General features: G+C 50.8%; 1 protein-coding gene across 1 annotated transcript in view; it reads right to left on the bottom strand.

Moving 5' to 3' along the window:
- Window positions 1-19,809, bottom strand: part of SLC24A3 (solute carrier family 24 member 3) — a 111,122-nt gene extending 91,313 nt beyond the window's left edge. Inside the window, 2 exon segments of the mRNA XM_066316688.1 lie at window positions 457-594; window positions 19,667-19,809. Coding sequence (XP_066172785.1) covers window positions 457-594; window positions 19,667-19,796 — 268 coding nt within the window. The 5' untranslated portion in view covers window positions 19,797-19,809.
- Between the last annotated feature and the right edge of the window lie 3,761 nt (window positions 19,810-23,570).

The raw sequence follows: 23,570 nt of genomic DNA, 5'->3' as shown, positions 1-23,570 counted from the left end.
CAGCTGCAATGGTGAGACAGCAGGTGCTGCAGTACCGAGCACAGTGGGGAAAAATATTACTGCCAGTGCTGATGGGAGTCTGTGAGACCAGGTCTGCACTGTGCCAGAGTTATGCAAACAAGCAAAAACTGAGTAAGAAAAATTTTTGTACCAGTACCATAATCGTCCATCTGCCCAGAAATGTTATTAAGGATTACAGAAGAGGAAAAATTATAGGCAAAGAAGTGCAGCAAGAACTGTATTTGTTACAATTTCTCCTGGGGCACGTAACCTACATTAGTCTTGAAGAACAGAGAAAAAACCTTCCCCTCCTCTCCCCAAAACTTGAGGAAATTATATCCAAACTCTGCTGTGAAAAGCAACGTTCATGGACTTAAAAATAAGTAAGTCTTGGCAGTACAGATGTGAGGAAGCCAACTGCAGGACTGAGGAGCTAGAGGCAATTTTCATTCCTACCTGGTTCAGTGCAGTTTCTGACGTAGAGCTGCCCCCCATCCTCTGGGATGTCAGTCGTGTTCTGCTCACGTGCTTGCAGGAGCTGTCGTCCACTCCACTTGTCACCACTTTCCACAGAATAGCTCAGGGCATCGTAACCTGATGGAAAAGAGCAGTAGATACATCAGGAAAGGCAACTCCTGATCCCTCTCCTGAACACCTGAGCAGCCAAAACATTTGCATTTCAAAAATCCTACAGCCCTTGGGGTTTAAAAGGGTAGTGTTTCTAAGCCCACCAGAACAGGACGCTGCCAGCAGCTCCCCATCACACGGGAGCCATGTTGCATTCCTACACAGCTTCTGAAGTTTATCCTAGAAGAGCATCTCTGTTTTCCCACCCAGCACCATCTGACTGAAGCCAGAGCACGCCTCTGACTCATTTCCACACCTCCATGCTTCCAAGAAATATTCATGAACATGAGGGGCATTACTTTGTCTCAGTACCTTTGACTCAACCCTTGATCTGCTCTCCCCTTCAGCTTTGCCTTGCTGCTGCTGAGTGAAGCTCTATTTTAGCAATGTCAACAAAGACAGCTGGCTGATTTCCACAATACTCCTTGGCATGAGGTTGGTCTGCCCTGGAAATGCCACATCTGCCTAATCAGCTGGACACACACGCTCATGTGTCAGTTCCATGCCTCCTACACTGGTTCAGATTCAAGGGAGGAAGAAAAAACTTTCTGAGTGGTTTTTTTGGTGGGGTTTGTTGTTGTTTTGGGGTTTTTGTTTGTTTGTTTTGTTTTGTTTTAAGTCAGAAGATTTCCACACACCAAATCAGCCCTCTTGCAATGGAGACCTTGCAGCCCTCCAGCAACAAACAGCATTTGAGAGATTTCCTCCCACCCATCCATCTCCTCCCCACCAAGCAGAACATGGGATCTCTCACAAGGACTTCTGAATTATTCCCAGTTTTGTCCACTACTTTGGAAACAGATCACAGGCAAAAAAGCAGTGGGATAGAGATTCCAATCTTGGGCCAATGCCTCAGAGGGTGAGTAAGGACAAAGGTTCTCTGCAGGCCCCAACTTTTTTGTTAGGTTCCCTGGCACATCCAGTTGAGAGAGCTGCCCAACCTGAGACCTGTCTGCCTTGCCCAGATCATGCTCTGCTCAGGCCACTTCATGTCACGCTAGCAGCAAGGAGGGAATGTTTGGAAAAGGACTGCCTGGGAATCTGCATCCCAGGCCACCAGCAGTAACTGGGACTAATGTTCCCAGGATAAGCAGGAGTCATCCAGTTGCATGCTCGGGGGAAAAGCCGCAGCTGCACAGGCAGCCTGAAGCACCCCTGTTTTCTAAGCAAAAAAACCAATTTACCTTGGTAAACCAAATGCCATCATTTGAAGCTTCAAGCACTTTGTCCTTTCAATGCTTTACAAATGTTAGGGAATGAAATTTGCTGTCAGTTTAGTCTGTGAGCACCAGTGAGATTAAACTGATGGAAGCAGACTGCATTTCCAAGAAGGAGCACAAGCTGTAATTCACCATCAGGGATCTCCCATAACAACCAACACTCTGGTAGCCTGAGCAAAGCAGTTTCAGTTCCACATACAAGCTGCTGTCAAAGCAGAGGAACTCTTCTCCAAGCAGGCGAGGCTTCTCTGTGTCACTGCACAGGGCAATGGTGTGACAGAAGGAGGACACAGGGACTGCCATGGCCCCGGAGCTCTGGCAGAACCTCTCCTGCTCCTCTGTTCTGCCTCTCTCGGATGGCAAACTCTTCCAAGTGAGGGGTAAAGATGAAGAAAGTCACCTAAGGTGACTTTGGAAGGGGAAAAGCTTAATTTGGCAATAGGAGTGTTTATAAAGTCTACATTCAGCATTGACAAAAATCAGCATAAATAGTGGCAGAACTGGTCCACGGCCGAGCTCGATGTGGTGACCGACACCCGGAAAAGCTCTCCTCTGGTACTGCCAGGTTTGATCAGGGCCTGCTGTCCCATGGCAGAATTTGCAGCTCACCACCCCCAAAATCCTGCCTAGGGCATCTCCATTCTAAAACACATTTCATTCAACAGAGCAATAGAAAATAGAAGTTAGAGATAAACCTTTTTCAAAGCTTTGGCCTTCCAAGGATTTCCCTGTGAAAATAGGGACACATCAAGATTTTAACCTTGCTAACAAGGACATTCAGTGACACATAAAAGGGTCCCTGTGGTTTCCCCATGTGCTGGCACCAGTCTCTTTGCGGTGTGGTTGAGGATACTCAAGGCCTGCCCTGCTTTAGGTGCTAGCACAAGGCACAAACACCAGGGACATCAGCTTGGCCACAGCATCCCACAGCAGGGCTGCCAGGCCACCACCACCATGGCCAAACTCTTCTTCCCAAGGAAAAGCAGGAAAACTTACCAAAAAAAAACCCTAACAGTATTCTTTCTCAACTGTAGCTATTCAGGATTGGACGATTTTTAATGGGAACCACAGCAAAGGTTGTGGTTCTTTTTCTCAGCAGAGGTAAAGACTGCTAAACATCCCACCTCAGCTACAGTGCCATTTTGGGCAAGCTAGACGGAATGCTTTTCTTACTAATATTCTAGCTACTGGCTTTATACTAAAATAATACTGCTCTATATACTGTGACATCGTCTAAAGCTCTGGTACACTGAAGAATTTTTCCAAAGTTCTGTACCACAGCATATTTCAAAGTGAGCGAATTATTTTTTCAAGCACTGAATGTCGCCACAAGGTATTTTCCACAGTTCCAATTATGCAGCACCAGTTTTACATTATACACTCGGAACCCAGGTTCTGAAGAGCTTTACTAGCACTTCCTCCTAGAGATATTCCCATGGACAATAAGCACATGAGTCATTTTTCCCTGTCTTTGTGCCTGCCCTGGATTTCGTAACAGAACTAAGACAATGCAGACAGTGATTTCCAGTGGCCACGACTCTTTACGTAAGTACATGAGGGTGTGCTTGCTGGGAGCTCCTGTCCCTGCCAGGCTGGTGTGGCAGCCTGCTGGGCATGGGCTCTCCAGTAACACTGCTCACCTGCTCCACTTACGAGCATGAAAATGAGGTGGAGTGGAAAGAACTGATCAAACAGCTCAGAAATCCTGGAAAGACCCAGTGCGTGACCCAGATCTCCACGTGGGAACTCAGGAGCTCCTTATACTATTCCAGATGGCTCTGGCTGGAGTTTACAATTTTCTGTGCTGCAGAAACACAGCCAAACGCATCCTGGCTGCGTTTCCCAGGACGAAGAACACCACCTTACAATGCTGAACAATATCCCTGCATTCTCCAATTGCACTCTGATCTCATAAGCACATTTATTTTCAGCAGCAAGGCACAGTCTCAACAAGATGGAACAGCAGCAAGACCTTGGAGCAGACACCCAATTCCTACAGGGGACAAAGCATGTTGGTGTGGAGATAGGGGTCCTGCAGGACAGGGAGGCCTTTGCACAGCTAGCCCAAGCAACCAAACGAGACAAGAGCACCCAAACCCAGCACTGGAAGAGAAGAAACTCATCCACTGCAGTGGAGGGCTCAGCTCAACAATGCTGATGTGAAGAAAGGCAAGGAAGGTGCTCATGAGCAGCCAGCTGGAGCACAGAAGAGCTGGGTTGGAGCAGGGAAGAGCTGACAGGCAGGGGGCTGGAGCAGGGAAGAGCTGATGGGCAAGGGACTGACCCAGCTGAAGGGACAACTCTGTTATGACTGCCTTTCCCTGGCACAAAGTACTGCTGCACAGGCAGAGCTCTGAGAGCTGGCAGGTATCCACAGCTCTCACTGACAATAAACTACTGTCTATGCAAACTGCTGGCCGGAGCCAAAAACAGCACAGCTTTTCTGAAATATGCTTGCCCTTCCTCCTCTCTCGTCTGTCCCTTTTATCTGTTGTTTTCACAGAGGTAGCTTTGGGTTTTGGAGGGTTGGTTTCACAACCAGCTGAATTATCTCTGTCTCCCTGAAACGTTCCTGCAGTTAAAACAACGGCGAAATACTTCAGAGGAAGGAAAAAAACCGCAACAATTACAAGCTTCCACATAAGCCAGTGCAGAGGTGGAGAAGAGTGGTGTGGTGACCTCAGGACAGACCAGGTGAGCCGTGATGGAAGAGCAGCATTCAGCTGAATGAGCTGCAGCTCTGCTCCACAGCTGCTCTCCCATGGCCATGTCCCTGTGGCTGTTGGCCTCACATCCTCAGGGACACGTCCAGCCCCTGTGCCATCAGACCTGCTGCAGACAGCCACCACAGGATCTGAGCCCTGGATTGCATAAGCACGTCATAAATGGATTAGCTCTTTGCCTAGGCTGATTTGTGAGATGCTTTTCTTCAAAAATCATCAGCAGGAAGGACCATAAATAGAGCATCCTTAGGGGAAAAAAAATCCCAGACAAACACAAAAGCCCCAGAAATCCTACACCTGGCTATGACAAGCAGCCTGCTCCTTACACCTGATTTCAAAGCTGTATTTCCATGCATCCTTACCTACGTGGAAAGGCAGAAGGGCAGGGAAAGCACACTGCTGATAATACCTGTACCACATGCACGACACACAGAGGTCAGAGCTAAGCTACAGGGCAGGGTCCCTGCACCAACAGCCTCTCATCATACACCCTCCCACGTCTTTTCTATGTGATCACCAGTAGAAAAAACCCCACAACCCTCACAAAACTTCAGGCACACCCACAGCTCTCACACACACCTCTAGGGAGGCTCCCCAGCTCCCTCCCAAGAAGCACAGAGCCCGCTGAGGGTCCCATGAAGCTTCTGCCCCTCCCAGCCCAGCACTGCTCTCAACAAACCCAGCTGCAGTCGGGAGGGCAGAGCACACTCTGAACGTCCAACAACAGCTCCGCAGCAGCGAAATGTGACTTTTGGTTTATTTTAACTCTGAAAAGCTGCCCGCCTTCTGGAAGTGAAATTTCCACATGCATTCTGCTGGGGCCTGCCTCTGCTCCCGCCCTGAGTGAGAGCAAAGAAATCTTCAAGGACAGGCAGCACTCAGAGAAACGCACTCATGGCTCATCAAGCTCCAGGTGCAGTGCCAGCACCACCTCACACAGCGAAGCCCAGGGGATGGAAAAGCATCCCTGCAAGAGATGAACAGACTCCTCAAGAACTCCTTGGTTACTCTATCACAAAGAGTGCTGGGTTAAGTTTAGTTAAGTGAAGATAAAATTCTGCCTTGTGTTCACTACTGTGTTGTGCCAAAAACTGTTACTGGATATGTGATTATTCCAAGCTTCCGTGATTGCTCATTACCAGTTTGTGCAAAAACTTATGCTTTCTTTAGTATTCCTATCAGCTTGACCATTAAATCGACCATTCTGTTCTTCTTGATCTACACCTAAGCGCAAAAGGAATAGTTCTGCACCTGGTAAAAATACCACCTTCTACTTCTGCCCATCACAGCTTGCGTAACTTGGCTCCTCTATAAAGTTAACAGGATTTTTCTTCTCCTGTCAATCTTTTCACGCCTCTATAAATTCTCCAGTTTTACCCCAACTTTGTGACCCTGCCCAAATTCAGGTAGTTCTCAAGGCAGCAGCCCTGCTGGTCTGTACAACAGCGCTGAGTACTGTGAGCCTGATCCTCTGCTCTGGTTTCTCTGGGATATGTCACTCCCTGCTGCCACTCTCATCTCATTAGCATTTCACCTGGCACTAGTCTGGGCACTGCTGAAATGATCTCTGTGCTTGGCAGCCGTGGACTGCCTGGTGTGATTTCCACAGCTTGCTGGCACAGCACGTCTACCCTGACATAGCTGCTGCCTATTCCACCTGCCTTCTGTCCCAAGCACGGGTCAGTCCCCTAACACTGGCCAGAAAACTGCTTCCTCCTCCTCCTCCTGCTCTTGTGGCTGTCATTGAGGAAAACTGCAGAAGCAGGTGAAGCAGCATCCTTCACATTACTGCAGGTGGCAGCGCTTTCCCCCCTGCTCCAAATAAACAGGAAATTTTCCGAGGCAGAACAGGAAGATGGAGAGCAAATTCCCCTTTCCAACACGTCCCTGGGGCAGCTCCTCTCCCTGAGAAGCTCCTTCCCATACATCTTGCCCTCGTTGCTGCTACCGGTGAGGGATGCTAGGGAATCCTAAAGCACATTCAGACCCTCTGCCCTCTCCCCACATGTCACCAGAAAACCCAGCTCACAGAAGGCAGGAATCACAGCAGTAAGTGTGTGCCACAGGTGGCTGCACATCTGGGTCATCCCTCCAAAACCTATCAAAACCATCCATCACGACTTCCCTTCTTCACGGCAGACAGCAAGGAAAAAAAAGCAAAGCAATAAATTAATCTCCAGCTGACTTCCCATTAGTAACAGTGCTACTTTTTATACCGTTCCAAGATCCTGTGGCTGCTTGAGCCTGGAAATCATGACCTTACAAGGCTGGAAAAGCAGCACTTGAGAGCCTCACTGTTACCAGACAGACTCTTATTTCTCAGAAGGACTGGGTAACATTACAGAAAGAGCTAACTCTCTAGAGAATGCATTTATCTTTTAAAAAGCAGTGAAAAAAACCCTGTATTTCACATCCCTGTGACAGGGGGAAATACCTGGGGTTTGACTGGGAGGTTTGTGCTTGGCAGCTGAATAGCCACTGCTCCTTCGCCCACATTTATGTATTTCTTTCCTAATTTTGAGCTGACACAGTGGGAGGAAAGACAGTTTTGGAACAGATGAAATGTTTTAGTGGAATATTTTTTTGTTGTTGTTTGCTCTCTTTTACACTTCTAGCTAAATATAATTCCACAGAATTAAATTTAGTCAGAAAATACCGTAAAATGTGCTGAGAAAAGAAACATTGGAGCTCTTCCACAAAAAAACCCAAAACCAAACCAACAAACAAACCAACAAAACAACAACAAAAGAGGGAAGGGAAACCATGACTTTATCCCAGTTAAATTCTAAAATATATGAAAAGTGACACCCTTGCAGCTTTATCTGGACAATTTCTGTCAGTGTCCAAGGCCAGGCTGGACAGGGCTTGGAGCAACCTGGTCTAGTGGAAATAGAACTAAAACCAAGCCACCTCTTCCAGGAAAGAAAGAAAGGAAAAAAAGACTGTTGTAAGCCCTGGCTCCCACGCTGATATCTCCGATGATGGGGGAAACATCACAAAAGAGATTTTTTCATGCTTTTCTCCACAGAAGATGAAGAAAAAACTGGATCTTACAATAAAGTAAACAAGCACAAGGGAAAAGGGAGCTTTTGTGTTAAAAAGACTATTTCTCCTGTCCTTTTGCCTTGCATCTCCTTTCCCCTTGTGTTTCCCTGCAACACCACCACATGAATCTGTAACCAGCATTTGTTTAAACGCTGTTATTTACTGCTTCCACTGTGCTGGAGAGGTGCTTGGGGAACAAAGACTAGTCTCAGCCACAGACGAGATATTGGATCTGGTATTTAACCCCACAGTTTGGCACCAAGTCTGGATTTGCAGCCTAAAGGCACTCTTAACGTGAGATGACACTCAGGGAAATTCACTGAACAGCCAGCCCTCGCCAGCCTGTGCAGAGCTACAGTGGTGAGAGTGAAAGGACAGGGATAAAATATAGTGGACAGGAGTGTGGAAGAGCTGGGAACTGTGAAATGAGCAGCTGGGGACAGAGGTGTGAACCCCGACTTGGCAGAGGGAAAGGTGGTAATTCCCCTTTTCCTCCATCTGCTCAGAAAACACCTGAGATGATTTTTGTCAGTGCTAAGACCATGCTGAAGGGCAGCTGTTGACCTGTAACCGATGCTGTGCCTTCCTCCCCAGGAAAGCGAGTTCCTGGTACTGATGCATTTTGCTTCCCAGGAATTAACAGCTGTAATTAACACGGCAGAGCAAGGTGCTCCGGAGGTGGCAGAGTGCCTGTGGTCCTGTTCCCTGACACTGGCCATCAAATGGATCTGGTCTGGAGCTGCCACAAGTCAGCCATAGGCAAATGGGCTCCAAGAGCAGGAGGGAGCACCCACGGAGCATCTTGGTAGAAAGCCTGGTTCCACACCCCTCTGTTATAACAGACAGTGCCCCCCACTGCACAGAGGCTCCTGCCCTCCTCCACACTGATCTGTGTGTCTCCAAGCCAAGCTGAAAGTTACCTTAGTGGCCGAGAGTGTTTTCCCTCAGGTACCCACTTAATTAAATATTGAAAGAGCTATTACCTTTCAGGGATGCCAGTGCACAGGCTCTGTCCATTATTTATAACATAATGTATTCATTATGCATTTTATCCCATGCTCCTATCTGCTGATCTCATAACAGGCCCTTAAACACAATTTTAAGCAATTAATCCGACCTTAATTACAGACAAATATACATAGAAGCCTCAGGATATCTCTCTTATATTTATTAGAAGCAAGCAAGCACATCTAGAAATAAATCTGGTAGTCAGGGAAGAGAGGGACGTGGCCAAGCAGCCCGGGAATCACAGAACCAGAGCCAGGCAAATTTCAGTTAAAATTGCCAGCTATCTGGAAAAAGTAAGTTTTGTCCTGCCACAGATCCCTCCCACGAACATCCACTTCCCTGCTGATGGATGTGGCTGTGTGTGAAGCCTAGGATCACTGAGCACATGGATGCCAGCCCCAGTGCTGGCAGAGCCTCATGGGGCAGGGAGGTCCTGCTCACCCCACTCTTCTTTGTGCCTCCAGGTCCCTTTTCCCAGTCCCACAGGAAGGAATCAGCCCAGGGATCCCTCCAGCAAGAGGTAGCTGCTCAGCCTTGTGCCTCTCTGCTGCAGACCCTGAATCCTCTCTCCCACAGCCAAACCAATGACGTGGTGAGTGAAAAAAACTTTTAAAAAGGGAAAAAAGAGAGGAGAGGAGAGGAGAGGAGAGGAGAGGAGAGGAGAGGAGAGGAGAGGAGAGGAGAGGAGAGGAGAGGAGAGGAGAGGAGAGGAGAGGAGAGGAGAGGAGAGGAGAGGAGAGGAGAGGAGAGGAGAGGAGAGGAGAGGAGAGGAGAGGAGAGGAGAGGAGAGGAGAGGAGAGGAGAGGAGAGGAGAGGAGAGGAGAGGAGAGGAGAGGAGAGGAGAGGAGAGGAGAGGAGAGGAGAGGAGAGGAGAGGAGAGGAGAGGAGAGGAGAGGAGACGGGGATGGGAGAGGAGAGGAGATGGGGATGGGAGAGGAGAGGAGACAGGGATGGGAGAGGAGAGGAGATGGGAGAGAGGAAAGAGAGAAAAGAAAAAAGAAAAAAGAAAAGAAAGAAAAAAGAAAAGCCTCTCTGGACACATCCAGGAAGCTCTTCACAGATCACCACAGACTAATACAGAAAATTATCAAAAACTGTCCCTGGCTTCAGCACATTTTGGACTGGTCCTTATCAGAGTGGCCCAGAAGCACAAGGCTGCTGAAGCCTTTCAAGGGAGATCTGTGCTAAGGCTTGGCTGAAGCTTGTAGAGGCCCCTTAGCAGATTCCTGAAAAGGAAGCCCAGCGCTAAAAGTAGATGACGTGGATGCAATCCCTGTCCAAACTGGTACCTACACTGTTACTTTTTCCACCTGGAGAATGTTCCCTACCCTCTGGAAAAGACAGGCACAATAGATACCAGTTCCAAGCAGCACAGCAGCACCCCTGCCCTCCTCTGAGAAATGAAGCCAGCCTGGAATGCCTCAAACTGTTTTAAGGAAATAAATAATAGTATAGAGGGAAAAAAACCCTTCTATTTTTAACCAGAAGTCCTAGAACAGAAGGACAGTGCTCCACATCATCCCAGAACCAAGTGTTTGATGCTGTCCTTTCTTTATAAGGCTTTAAGACGGGCAGACCCTCCAAGAAGCAGTAAGCAATTCTTTATTTACCCTGAAGTGAGACACTGCAGACCTGGGTTTAATTCAGTGCTCTGCTATTAGCCTGTGAGGTGACCTTGGACAAGGTGTTCTGTCCAGATTCTCAGCTGGTGTCAGCTGGCACCGTGCCACCACAGCCAATTTAAACAATTTGAGACACCAGCAGCCTCAGAGCTCCTGGGTCCTTGGCCTCTCTCTCCCCAGCAGCTCTGCCATCCACACGCAGCCTTATGCCCAAGGGCCACCTGAGGGACACCGAGTAGGGGGAAGAGAACTCATGCTTTCCTTGGACACTACACAGTTTTCCTAAAATGAAACAAAAAGTCTGGTTTGGTTTTTAGGCATTTTTTAAAAACAGCCCTATGATCAAGGCTTTAAAAACACTGCTGCGCTCTGGTGAGACCCCACCTGGAATCCAGCTCCGGGGCCACCAACACCAGAAGGATGGATGGACCTGTGGGAGCAAGTCCAGAGGAGGCTACAAAGATGCTCAGAGGGCTGGAGCCCTTCTGCTATGGGGACAGGTACCCCTGCAACCTCCCTTTGAATCATTTCTTCACTCAAGAGGCTTTTACATTACTAAGTTACTTTCTTGGACAACTCATCCACTTCTGAACAAGTTTGATTTGCTGCCTCCTCTGATTCATTACCAGAACAAATCCAAAGAACACGAAACTCAATTTGTTTTACTCTGTCAACAGCCAGCAGCAAAGTTAACAAACTCAAGGGTGCTTTTAAGTGCTGCCTGCCTCCCCTGCCATGCCACTGTTGTCCCAGTCAGAGTGCAGAGCCAGCAGCACCTTGCTGTGAGCACAGCTGATGGAACCTGCCGAACAAGCAAGTTGTGTGTGGCAGCCACTGGCTGGGACCAGTTTCCCCTAAAATGAATTGCTGCACTGTGTCAGTGCAGGCAACACTCATTTACAATAGTTTCTTTCCAGCCCGTCCTCTCAACAACATACCATGTAGAGGTGCACTGAGAATCGGAGAGTAGATCTTCTCAGAGGAAAAATGAATGTCCATGTAAGGCTTGTTTCTCCTCCTGCTTTATGTTACAGGATGTTCTGGCCATTTTAGGGAAAAAAGCCAGTTGAGCCAATCTCTGAATGAGGATGATTTTAACAGCAGACCCTTCAGTTGTTTGTAAGTCAGTTACCATGTTTTTGGCTTGCATATCAAAAAGATTCCTTTTCTGGACTTCAGCAGCCTCTTTCCCAGTCGAGCCATTAAAATCTGTTAGCAGTTCTTTTTGGATAGGTGATGCCTGCTGCTGGAGCAAACACTGAGGATGAGCCCTTGCACACCAACGCTCCCCTTTAGGGGCTCAGCACTGCCCAAAACTGCCCAGACACTGTCCTTCTCCTCTCCTGGCACTGAGACTGATGGGACACTGCAATCCCTCAGCCACTACGGGGATATGGCACACTTCCCAGGGCTCATCCACAGGAACAGGGCAGACCACTGGGGACTGGAGCTCCACCTGGGTACTTGTCACTCCCGAGCCTGCAGAACCCCGTGAACACTCACGTTCCTCAGTTTCCCTCTCTCACAGTCTGTGGATATGCTTGCTCATCCCATTTCCTCCGGCAGGATTGAGGGGTCAGGAATGGCCAGAGTGAGGAAGGGCCTGGGTAACCACCTGAACTCAACCCCAGCACTTCATACATTGCAAATCAAGCCCTGGCACCTGCCTGTGAACTCAAACCCAGCCCCGAGCTGAAGCTCTGCACACGCCATTGAAGCAGCAGCGAGGTCAGGCCAGGCTGTGCATCCCAGCCACTTCACACAGATGCTCCGCTAGCAGCTCGGCACAGGAATGTCCCAAAACAACCAAATCGATGCCTCCAAACCCCGTGTGACACTCCTTTGTGCCCAAGAGGGATTTTCCCCTACTAAAGGAAGGTATTTCTCCTTCCCAACACACCCTTGCATCCACGGACATGGGACCCATGCCCTGGCCTTGCAGAGCTGAGCAAGAGGACAGTGCGGGGCAGGAGGTACAGCTGGACACAAACCCTGCTCCCCTTTCCTCCAGGCCATCCCCAGGTCCCAAACAGGACCTGGGGACCATCTGCTTCTCACAGGCAAGGCTGATAGGCAGATGACATTCCATGTTAGCCAAAAGAGTCCATAAAAGGTAAATAAAGTCCCAACAAGTACTGTCTCACACAGCTTTCTCCCTGGACACCACATCTGGACTCCAGTGCCTCCCTTTCTGCAGAAGAACAAGGCCCAGGACCTTTCCCTGGAGTCCTTGATACAATGCTCGTAGTCCCAGGAATACAAAACAACCAACCCCACCCATAAAAACCAAAAAACAAAACAAACCAAACCAACCAAACCCCAAAATCTAAAAAGAAAAACCAAAACAAAACCCCACAAACAAACCAAAAAGAAACAGAGCAAGAAAAACCCAGCTTAAACATCGCCAGTTCACATTAAGCTTCAGTCCTTTATCCAGCCTGGAGTAGCTTTTTCTGCTGGATGCAACATCCTGTCCCACTCCCTTCCCTTCTCTTCCTTCCAACAATCAAACACACTGAGAAATCCTGTTATATCCAGAGTCATGTCAGCCTGCTTCTAAAGAAAAACTTAGCATCTAGAGATTTTACCCACTTTATTTTTAAATCTGAGCATTAAGCTGAAATCCAACCATGCAACAGTATGGACTCAGGGACTGCATCTATTTCCTGTCTCACACAGGTACAGATGGTCCTCTGATGTAGCTGTTTCCTGGCCAAAGTGATGGAGGCCTCAACGCCCTCCCAAATTCCTGGGCTCAGCAGGCTCATCCCACGGCCACCTCCCTATCCCAGCAGCTCCACTGCGATGGATTCCAAGCTGAATCAGGCCTCAGTTTCACCTGAACATTCCTTTGCAGACTGCTGTGGAGACCTGACCTGCGGGAGGTGATGCAAGAAAAGGGATCTCAACCCCGCCATGAGGCAAGACAGAGGGAACCAACCCCCGAGGGATCTGCAGCTCACCACCCCTGGCTCCAGATGCCCTCGGCAGTAAGGTAACAAGGACAGGCTGCTCAAGGCTGCAGGAGTCTGACAGTCCAGCAAGGATCACACAGGGAGGAGAGACAGAACACCTGCATCCCTCTAGGGTAAGCCAAGAACCCATTCACGAGCTGCAAATTACCCACATTTACCACTTTGTTTCCGAAGGCTTTCCCTTCGATGCTGTGAGTCATGAGGAGCAGCCACAAAGATTTACTCACCTTGCACCATACTCTCCTGAGAGCATGTACACAGGAAAGGATGATTACCATGGAAGGAGCTCAAACACACTGCCCACACCTGGGCATGCCCGACGGCTCCTGCCCGGAAAGCCATAGCAATGGAAAAAAATTAGGATGAGGTTACCAGTAGCTCTTGGCATCAGTCTGACTGATAAAACCCAGAGCAGAACAAAGCTTTTGAACATCCCCAGTACTCTCCAAAGCCCCAAGCCTAAAGACTGCTCTAGAGAAGGGCAAGGAAGGCAAGGCTAGAAAAATAGCAAAAACTGAGAACTCTTCAAATTTTCTCTCAAAAATGCACTGCTGTACCTCAGCTGCCTGGCTGTGAGCTATGAAAAGCAGTGGGAGAGAGAGAGAGCACAGCACAGTGCAGCCCCCACCACTACACAGCACAACTCCATTGCCATGCCTGCAAGACAATCCTGTGGCTTCGGAAGCTGCTGCAGTGGATCCTAAGGTGCATCCCTCAGGCCCTGCACTCCTGTGAACCTCATGTGGTTTTCATTCCAAAACACAAAATTCTCAAGTTTTCAGGCTCAGGTCTCATGAAACCTGGCTGTTTTCTTCAACTCTTATATTAGGGGAGGCCTTATGAAAACTAAATTTTCTGTGCTCGTCAACAGGAAATCCAGAAGTGGTAACTTAAACCACTCCAAAAGAACAGAAACCAGAAAAAAAACCAATTATCTTCCTAGCTACCAGAGAGTTGCCATTAATTTAAAGAACAGAGACAGAACAGAGTAAAGTGCCCTGGGACAGGCTAACACCTAGAAGCAGGTCATGTCCAGGGTGAGGGGAGTTTTCCAACTGTAGGGGTGGATGCTGATCTCTTAAATGACCCTGTCCCATACCAGCACAGACTTATTTTTAAAGTCTGTGTCCTCCCAAGAGGATGCAGGCACAAATACCTGCCACATTCATATATGACAGGTTCAGCTGAGTCTTTTGAGGCTCTCTGACCAAAAACAGACAGTGTGACTGATCTGCCTTTTCTAATTATGGATTATTGAAGATTAGCAGCAGGAGGGAAGTACTGGGAAAGGGCTGGGGCAGAACCAACCAACCACATCCATCTCCTCATAAGCTCTGCTGTTCTGACCACAGCCACCACCCACATGGCTCTCTGGCCATGGCCTGTTAACATCCCTCACCAAATCATTTCAGTGTGCTAATTTGGCAGTAAACCTCCTTTTTTTTATCCTAGGCTAGTTTTCTGCTGGGTTAGCTGCTGGAAAAGGCTCACCACTACCATGCCAGAGCCCAGGCAGGAGGCACCAATGAGGGCATGAGTGGCCACAAGCCACGGACAGGGCAGGACTGAGCCCGCACAGCTCCATCAGCAAGGGAGGTGCGCAGCACAAGCCTACCTCACTTTGAAAGGCACCAAAGGAACATCAGCTGCTGAGTCCTTCTGCAACTCATGTTCTCCCAGCCTGGCATCCTCTCTGCTGCTGAGCAGCTGGGGCAGCCAGCAGCACTCTGCCCTCAGGCCCCGCTGGAGCCAGAGCTTTTGAGCATCCTGAGCATCCCAAATCCTCATCCCGAGCACCACGACCCCATGGTTCCAGGTGCTGTGCCAGAGTCCACCTCAGGCACCCAGCCTCAGCAAGCAGCCCTAACAACACTTTAATGAAGTGGACTGCAAACAGACCCCGAGATGTGGGATTGTGAAGGCAGTTCTTCAGCCAGGTGTGCAAGCCCTGCTCTGCTGGCACACGAAGCTGATGCTACCAGCCAAGCATGGCTCTGGGCAGGTCCCTTCATCCCTGCAAGCAGCACGGAGTGTCCCACCCCTGCTACTCCCCAAGCTGCACGCCACACGGGCTCAGTCTCAGTCAGCTGTCAGTGCAGGACCTTGAACAAGTACTAAATAAATGAACAAGTCACTTCCTGCAAGGCCAAACACGCTCCCTGCCAAAGAGGTCACATACCACGCTCTAGCCTGATGCCTCTCCCGAGTTTGTGAGGGTAAATTCCCGTATCCAGGGGTCCAACGATTACAGCAGTACATCTGGGCTAGGATTACTCATGCTGAAGCTAAGATTATGCTCTGGTGAAGAGGTGAGGAAAACAACTGCTTTTGTGCTTTTATTGCATGACCTCTAAAGTTCGGTTTGGGTTTCTTGGTTCACGCAAACCAAAACATTCAAACAAAATCAGGGAGTTTTTGCTTTAACTCTCAGTTAGAGGATCAGGATCTGTCCCACCGAGGTTCTTCAGCGTTATTTTGGCAGTAAGAAGATCTGTAAGGAAAAGCCCTTTGAGGCAGGGCCTGTGACAAAACAGTCAGGAGCAAACAGCCTATGCAGCTCATTCCAGCCTTGCAAGCTCCTCCAACCAGCACAGGGGTAGAAGGCGGACGTGCCCAGGATCTTTGCTCCCCATCTCTCATCACACCACCCAGGATTGCTCAGAGGCTTTCTGAGAGCGTGTTTTCATTAAATGGATGCTTTCAACACACCACAGCCCACAAGAATGGGGCAAATACCAATCCAGTGAAAACAGCCTGAGCTTCGTTTTTAAGGGTAAGCCCCAGAGCCAGTCAAAACGCATCCGCCAGGCCTTGCTCCACCATTCTGAACACTTCAGTCCCATTGAGTTAAAACAAGACTTAAAAAAACCCTGGATCTTCCACACTTGAATCATGCCGGCAACTCCATGTGCTTGGATGCCCATCCCCGTGAGTAAGGGCTGCGGAATCAGACCCAGCTTTTCCTCACCATCCTGCCAAAGACATGGACACAAAGAAGAGACAAATCCCACTGACTGATGCCCCTGCTATTTCTGCTGTCCGTGACAGCAAACTGGTAAAAGGCCTCACTGAGAAGCCCCCCCTGAAAAACCTGAATCATTACAATTTAGAAGATGGTCTCATATTATGAAGTCTCCACTCCTCCCTCTCTTTAGAATAGAGAATTTCAGTCAGACTGATGGGGGGGATAAAGAAAGGGAAAAAAAAAATAAACCCAACTTCACACTTTGTTCAACCCTTTCTGCACGGGTTGCAGTTGGGCAGCCAGCAGTTGGCAGCTGGATCTGGGGTCTGCAGGCTGTGTTTGGTCTCAGTAACACCTCTCATTTACTAGTGTGAACTCCTTAATGCCAGAGCATAACCACGGACTTACATTGCCAGCAAACAAGAAAGAGGACTCCACCTGTATGATCACTGCCCAAACAAATGGTGTGAACTTGGATTTCTTCTTATCACCACATCTATTTCTGAAAGCTTGACCCTTGTGGAATACAGAGATCACCGGAATGAGCTTCACAGAACAGTGTAATGTTTTAACACTTTGTTATTACACATCATTTAGCATCAGAAGATCTCAAACTCACTTCACAAAGTGGCCTTATTTTTGAGACCCAGCCAAACGAGACATGGAAAGATTTGATTTAGGCCCTCAGAAAAGCAGGGAGAGCTACCATAGCAGAAACCCAGAGCTCGTGCCCTAGAGCTGCCTGCTCCAGATGGTTTATCAATTAGACTGCTGTGGTTACCTGCCTCTGCAGAAGGGGTCTAGCCTGTTTCCTGCGGGGACGTGCCAGCACACACACCTCACAAGGAGGTTCTGGCACCTGCATGCACAGGTCAGCAGTGACCCAAAAAGCCTGGCTCCTCCGGATCCAGGCCACAGCTGAAATGGTGCCTGAGGGGAAGGGGACTGACAAAGGAAAACTGCAGCACTCAAAACAAGCGCGTATCATGCCAAGGGGTGATTCAAGCCTAGGGTTTCTGAGCTGGATCACGCCTCAACACCAAGGCTCTCCAGGAACAGCAGTCCCTACAGCATCCCGGGGAATCCTGTGTCCAGCCTCATGCTGCCATCAGTCCCTCTGGCATCAAGGATGTTGGGAGCTGCACATGCCACATGAACTCCAAACTGCACAGTGAAAACCACCCCAGAGCCTCCTGCCAGGGCAGTAGGGACAGAGAAGCCACTCAACACAAAATCAGTCTAGTCGAAAGTTTGTGTTGTGGATCCTAAATGCCACATTTTTATGTGGGAAAAATACCAAAACAACTACACAGAAATACCTGTTTCCACCTCCTGAGCACAATACAAATGCTGCAGAGCATCAGGCAGTATCCGAGGCTCCCCAGAGAGTCCACTTGCTTTCGGCCTGTGCAGAGCCAGTGGACACTGTGGAAAATTTCCACCTGTGATACGATTCTTCTCCCTGTCACTCCTGGCTTTGTACAGCAAACACCATTCCTCATCTCTCAGATTAACTTTGAGCAAACTCTGATCACAATGTGAGACAGGCTCCCAAACTGGAGGAAAGCAGCCAGAGCCCTGACATAAGTCTGCTGCACCAGCTGGGGAACACACTGGTATCTCAGGCAGAGCACAAATGCACCTGTTGGCACCAGCCTTTACAGCAGATGGAGCTCCTTCTGCATAGGCAGGGACCCCAAAATGTGAGATGGGAATGAGCACTGCACTTCAGAGAGAGGAGCGCACTCTGTGCCCTCTTAAAACACCCTTGCCACATCGTCTATTAATATTTTGTGTGGCAAAGGCAGCAGCATGCAGCCAGTCTGCTTGGCCAGACACAGATCATCTTCCCACTGATGGGAAGGACAAAGAAAGCACAGGTCTGGCCCCAGCAACACAGCCCTTCTCACCGGCAGCCCTTTAAGTTTAGGTAGGATGGATTTTTGTGTCACACATCTGCATCTTTCGTGCTGGCAGACTCAGGACATCCATAAACTCCTGTTTACTTACAATGACGTTCACGTTTTTCCTGGCCTTACTTCTTGGAAACAATTACCATGCTTGTGATAAAAAGCGTAAGTTTTAGAAGACATGTACCAAAAAAAAAAAAAAAAAAAAAAAAAAAAAAAAAAAAAAAAAAAAAAGACAATTCGATTAAATTGAGGGCATAAAAGTCCTGAATCTTAAAAATCCATCCGAACATCATTGCAGTCCGCAAGAAACACTGTGTTCAAACCGTAACTGGTGTTTGTGCTCTTCCCTGAACATGAGAGCATTCCTCACACCATGCTGGACGCTGTGAAACCCTTCACACACATCTGTTTATTTAAAAAGCAAATTCGAGTCACGGAGGCGTACGCTCTTCTTTTCTTAAAGGCAAATAAGCCTCTCCTAAATTCTGCTTACATTCGCGGCTCCGCAAAGCAACAACGCGAACCTTTTCCGACCGCCACCCGCGCAGCCGGAGCGGGCTCCATCCACGGCAGGGGACACCCGGCTGTGGGCTCCATCCATGGCAGGGGACACCCGGCTGCGGGCTCCATCCACGGCAGGGGACACCCGGCTGCGGGCTCCATCCACGGCAGGGGACACCCGGCTGTGGGCTCCATCCACGGCAGGGGACACCCGGCTGCGGGCTCCATCCACGGCAGGGGACACCCGGCTGTGGGCTCCATCCACGGCAGGGGACACCCGGCTGCGGGCTCATCCACGGCAGGGGACACCCGGCTGTGGGCTCCATCCATGGCAGGGGACACCCGGCTGTGGGCTCCATCCACGGCAGGGGACACCCGGCTGCGGGCTCCATCCATGGCAGGGGACACCCGGCTGTGGGCCCCCTCTAGGGCAGGGGACACCCGGCTGCGGGCACCATCCACGGCAGGGGACACCCGGCTGTGGGCACCATCCACGGCAGGGGACACCCGGCTGCGGGCTCCATCCATGGCAGGGGACACCCGGCTGTGGGCCCCCTCTAGGGCAGGGGACACCCGGCTGCGGGCACCATCCACGGCAGGGGACACCCGGCTGTGGGCACCATCCACGGCAGGGGACACCCGGCTGTGGGCACCATCCACGGCAGGGGACACCCGGCTGTGGGCACCATCCATGGCAGGGGACACCCGGCTGTGGGCTCATCCATGGCAGGGGACACCCGGCTGCGGGCTCCATCCATGGCAGGGGACACCCGGCTGTGGGCACCATCCACGGCAGGGGACACCCGGCTGTGGGCTCCATCCATGGCAGGGGACACCCGGCTGTGGGCACCATCCCGAGCAGGGCGGCTCCATGCCCCGTGCCCGTGGGATCCCCGGGGAGCGCGGGCCCCGCTCCGCCCCGCCGCGCTCCGCCAAGTTTCGCGCCGCTCCAGGGGCCGCCCCCGGCGCGCAACACCCCGGCTCGGGAGGGGTGAGATCCCGGCAAAGAGCCCCGGCCGCCGCCCTCCGCAGCCGGGCTCCGCCGCCGCCCCCGGCCCCGCACTCACCGCCGCGCCCGGCCGCGCAGCCGGCCAGGAGCAGGAGCAGCGCGGCCAGCGCGCACAGCTGTCCCCGCACCAGCGTCCCCCGCCGCCAGCGCGGCCGCCGCCGCTCCGCCGCCGTGCCCGGGGCGCCCATCGCGGCCGCTGCGCTGCGCACACACCGCTCCCCTCGGCGCGCCGAGCCCCGCCGGGCGCCGCAGCGCCGCCTCCGCCCGCCCACCACGGGCGGGGGCCGCACGGCGGCGGGGCCGGAGGGCTCGGCCTCGCTCGGCCGGCGCACGGAGCCGCCGCCCGCCGGTTCCTGCGCGGGGGCGCTGGCCGCGCCTCGCCTTGGCTGGGCATCGCTCCGCAGCGCTCATCGCGCCTCCTGCCGCCTCAGGGCGGCTCGGGACCCCTCAGCGTTACCGCCCGGGCTGCGGCCTGTACGGCCCGCGCAGCGCTGCCGACCGAAACAGCCCCGGCGCGCCCCTCACCGAGTGAGGGCACGGCGGGAGGCGGCCCTCGCTGCCGCCCCTGCGATTTTCAGACACACAGGAGGTTTCTCGCTGAGAGTAGTTGGGGATTTCCCCCCGCTTTCTCACATTCTGCCCTGAACTTTTTTTGCCGGGTGAGCAGCCGCCTGCCCACATCTGCCCTTCGAGCCGGTCGTGTGCGAGCCTCCTTGCTTCCCATCACTGTGCTGGGCACCCTGGCGCCCCGGCTCACACACCTCTGCGGAGCTGTGTCACCTGCTCACAGGACAGCCCACGCACAGCCTCCTCAGCCCTCCTCTGCTGCAGCTGCCAGGCTTGAGAACCGGGGCCGGCCAGAACCTTTCTTCTCCGCTTCCATGTAATGTCATAATTGCTGCTGGACCATTGACATAAATACCGGCTGTGCTGAACCCGGATTGTTGTGCGTGCACAAGGGAACGGCTGCCTCTGCAGGACCCACCCTTATGCAGACACACCATTACCTAGGAGTTGTGTGATGGATCTACCTTTTTCACTGGAGATTCACCTTCAGCTGAGACAAACAGGAGAGCAGAGGAACGCCTCTTTTCCTAAGGTCCAACTGTTCCCCAAGAGCTGTCATGGCTCGCTGGACACAGACTGAAATGAAAGTAACCATCACTGTCAGTATTTGTGGTTAGTTACCAAACCTTTCTCCATACAGTCTCATTCTGAGTGCAGCAATGAATTATGTGCACCCACCCTCTCCTGAAAGGGTTTCTGCCAGGATGTTGACCAGGATGTTGGCTTCCAGCATTTTCAGGTTTCCAGGTTTCCAACTCTGCTCTTGCACATTCACTGCTTGTGCTCCTACGCACTATTTTAACAACGCTGATGTCCCTGTTGGCCCAAGGTAGGCCGAGCCAGCTCCCCCCAGACAGTAAATGGAGTTGACAACTGGTCTAGGATGTAACTATGGAAGAAGTGTTTTGTTTCTGTTTGTGTTTTTTTTCCGGGTAGAATACACTCCCTTCCCCCTGGCAGGACAGGTTTTATCCCATGGTAAACAACTCTGAAACCTGTAGCACTGTCAAACACTACAGCAAGTCACTCCAGGTGAGTAAAGAGATCCTGACTGTCCCACTGCTGGCTCTGATTGATGCCCTGGAAAAGCAATCAACCCACTGTGGAATGATAGTGGCCTGGGGGGGAAAGCCCCTGTTGCTGACAGACCACTGTGACAGTGCTCCCAAAGTACTCCCTTTGAATTTAAATGTTCCTTTGAAGTCTGTAACTTCTTGAAAATATGACCCTGAGAGTCACTACAAAATCATTACTCACGCCTCCATCATAAACCTCCTCTGGTCCCATTGCAGGGCTGCTTTTATACACCAGGTGGAACCTCACTGTCTTGGGAATGGAGACTGGGACTATCTGGGAAGCCTACGAAGGTCAGGAAGAAATTTCCCTCTCAGAATCACAAGATGAGTTAGCGAATGCCTTAGTAGTGTAGTGAGTATTAACTCCTGAACCATCTCCGTTTCTGGGAAGCTTAAGATAGGAGAATTCCCTCTTCTCTCCCACCGATAAACTGGTGTGTGCGTGGAACAGGCTTTGAGCGGCTCCATCTGCTGGAGGAAACAGAAGTAAAGGAATCGCAGTGGATATTACTCTTCTGAAAGAAACACTCTATATTTATCTTCTACGAGAGTCTTCTGCGCAAAAACAAAACAAACAAAAAACCAAAAAACCAAAAACCAGAAAATTAAACAAAACAAACAAAAAAAACCCAAACCAAACCAAAAAAAAAAAAAAAAAAAAAAAAAAAAAAGGAAAAAACCAACCTGCTAAAGACATGACTAACGTGCTGGTGAGTATTACGGAGTTTGCTTTGTGGCACCTCTGCCATTGTCTGCCACGCTACCATGCAGAGTGTTCTCTGCGAAGGGCCACAGAAGCTCTGGAGAAGGTCCTTGCTCTGTGAGGAGCCTCAGAAAGGTTCCCACAGTGCTGGCTCTCAGAGGGGCAGAAAGATGGGCTTTTGTTCCTTCCACAGTGCAAAACAACATGAAGCACTGGGAGAAAACTGTGTAAATCACAGGATACAGATGTGCAGAGAAGACAGTGAGATGTGCCTTAGTGTAGCTGAAGAGCAGTCATGACTATTGCAAGGAGAGCAAACAGCCCTCACGAACTTGGCATTTTCCCCTGCAAGCCACGCCAAGTTCTGCGCTTCAGACCAAACAGAGATTTTTTTTTTCTGTTTGGACTTGCAGATTATGCTCACAAAGAGCTTTCAACTCTGGAGAAAAATATTTGGGATTCAAACAGAGCACAATGGATGCACATTGGTCAGGCAGAATCCAGCTGCCAGCAGGGGTGATCCCCAGCTGGCAGGCAGCACCTCAAGCCTGTTTGAAGGGCTGAAGGGGGCTGCACTTGAGAGTTGCCCTGGAGCCTTGGCCAAACATGGACAGGAGCATCATGAGGCTGGGGCTGGGCAGCACTGCCCAGCAGAGAGCACCTGCATGGCGGAATCACCAAGTCTCACTGCTGTTGCATTCCACACACAGAGAACTGCTGCAGAGACCCACCTGCGGCACTCCGGCTGGGTCTCAAAGGACAGTGGAGGGTTCCCTGCCTTGACTTCCAGTCCGGGGCCCCACCTTTGCAGCATAGCTCCTGTGCCCTCCCTGCCGATGTCTGCCTACATAGAAAGCTGCACTCTCACCTCAGGCGTGTGCTGCTGGATATGTTAGCTGCTTGCTCCTCCTCTCCAAGTGGTTCAGTGCCAGGGCTGTGGCCGAGCACAACTCCAGTTCCAGGTTAAAAGCAGCAGCAAGGATGGCTCAGTGTGGTTGTCTCTCCTCTGAGATAAGAGGGGCTGGCTTGAACCAGCTGTTTACCCAACAAACCGTAGACACACACACACATCCAAGCCACAGAGAGGATGCAATTAAACATGCTGCAATTAAACAGGCCACTGCTCTCTCCTTCCTGCCTGCTCAGTGAGCAGAAAGCCTGCCCGAATGCCCTGCTCCCAGGTAGAGTTACCCATCTGAACGAGCTGGTTTCAGCAAATCCAGCCAGCCATGCCCTGAGGGAGGCCAGGGAGTGTCTGTACACCAGGATGTCATTGCTGGCTGGTGGCCGGCAGCTGAAGGATCACGATGCTTTTGGTCAGCTTCCAGCAGTGCCTCACGCAGCGATGCTCTCAGTCATGCACCTGTACTCCAGGTTCAGGGTGGTTCAAAAGGCTGCCCAGCTGGTCCGGTTTTCATGTAAGAACAGTTTGCAGGAGTTTAGGCTATGCCTGTTCCCATTTTATTTAAGAGCATTTAAATAAGTTTGCATCTGCTTGGATAGAACAGCTTAAGGTCACAGCCTTGGATAAAGCTGTGTGTCCTCCTGAAGGCTGGCAGTTCTCTCCTCTCTCTAAAAAGCTTGAGTGAAAGTGTTTGCACTTACAGGCTTGTGGT

This window comes from Sylvia atricapilla, chromosome 3 (assembly GCF_009819655.1).
Source record: "Sylvia atricapilla isolate bSylAtr1 chromosome 3, bSylAtr1.pri, whole genome shotgun sequence".
Taxonomy (NCBI): Eukaryota; Metazoa; Chordata; class Aves; order Passeriformes; family Sylviidae; genus Sylvia; species Sylvia atricapilla.
Note: the sequence above shows the minus strand (reverse complement) of the source record. Positions and strands in the feature narration are given on the sequence as shown.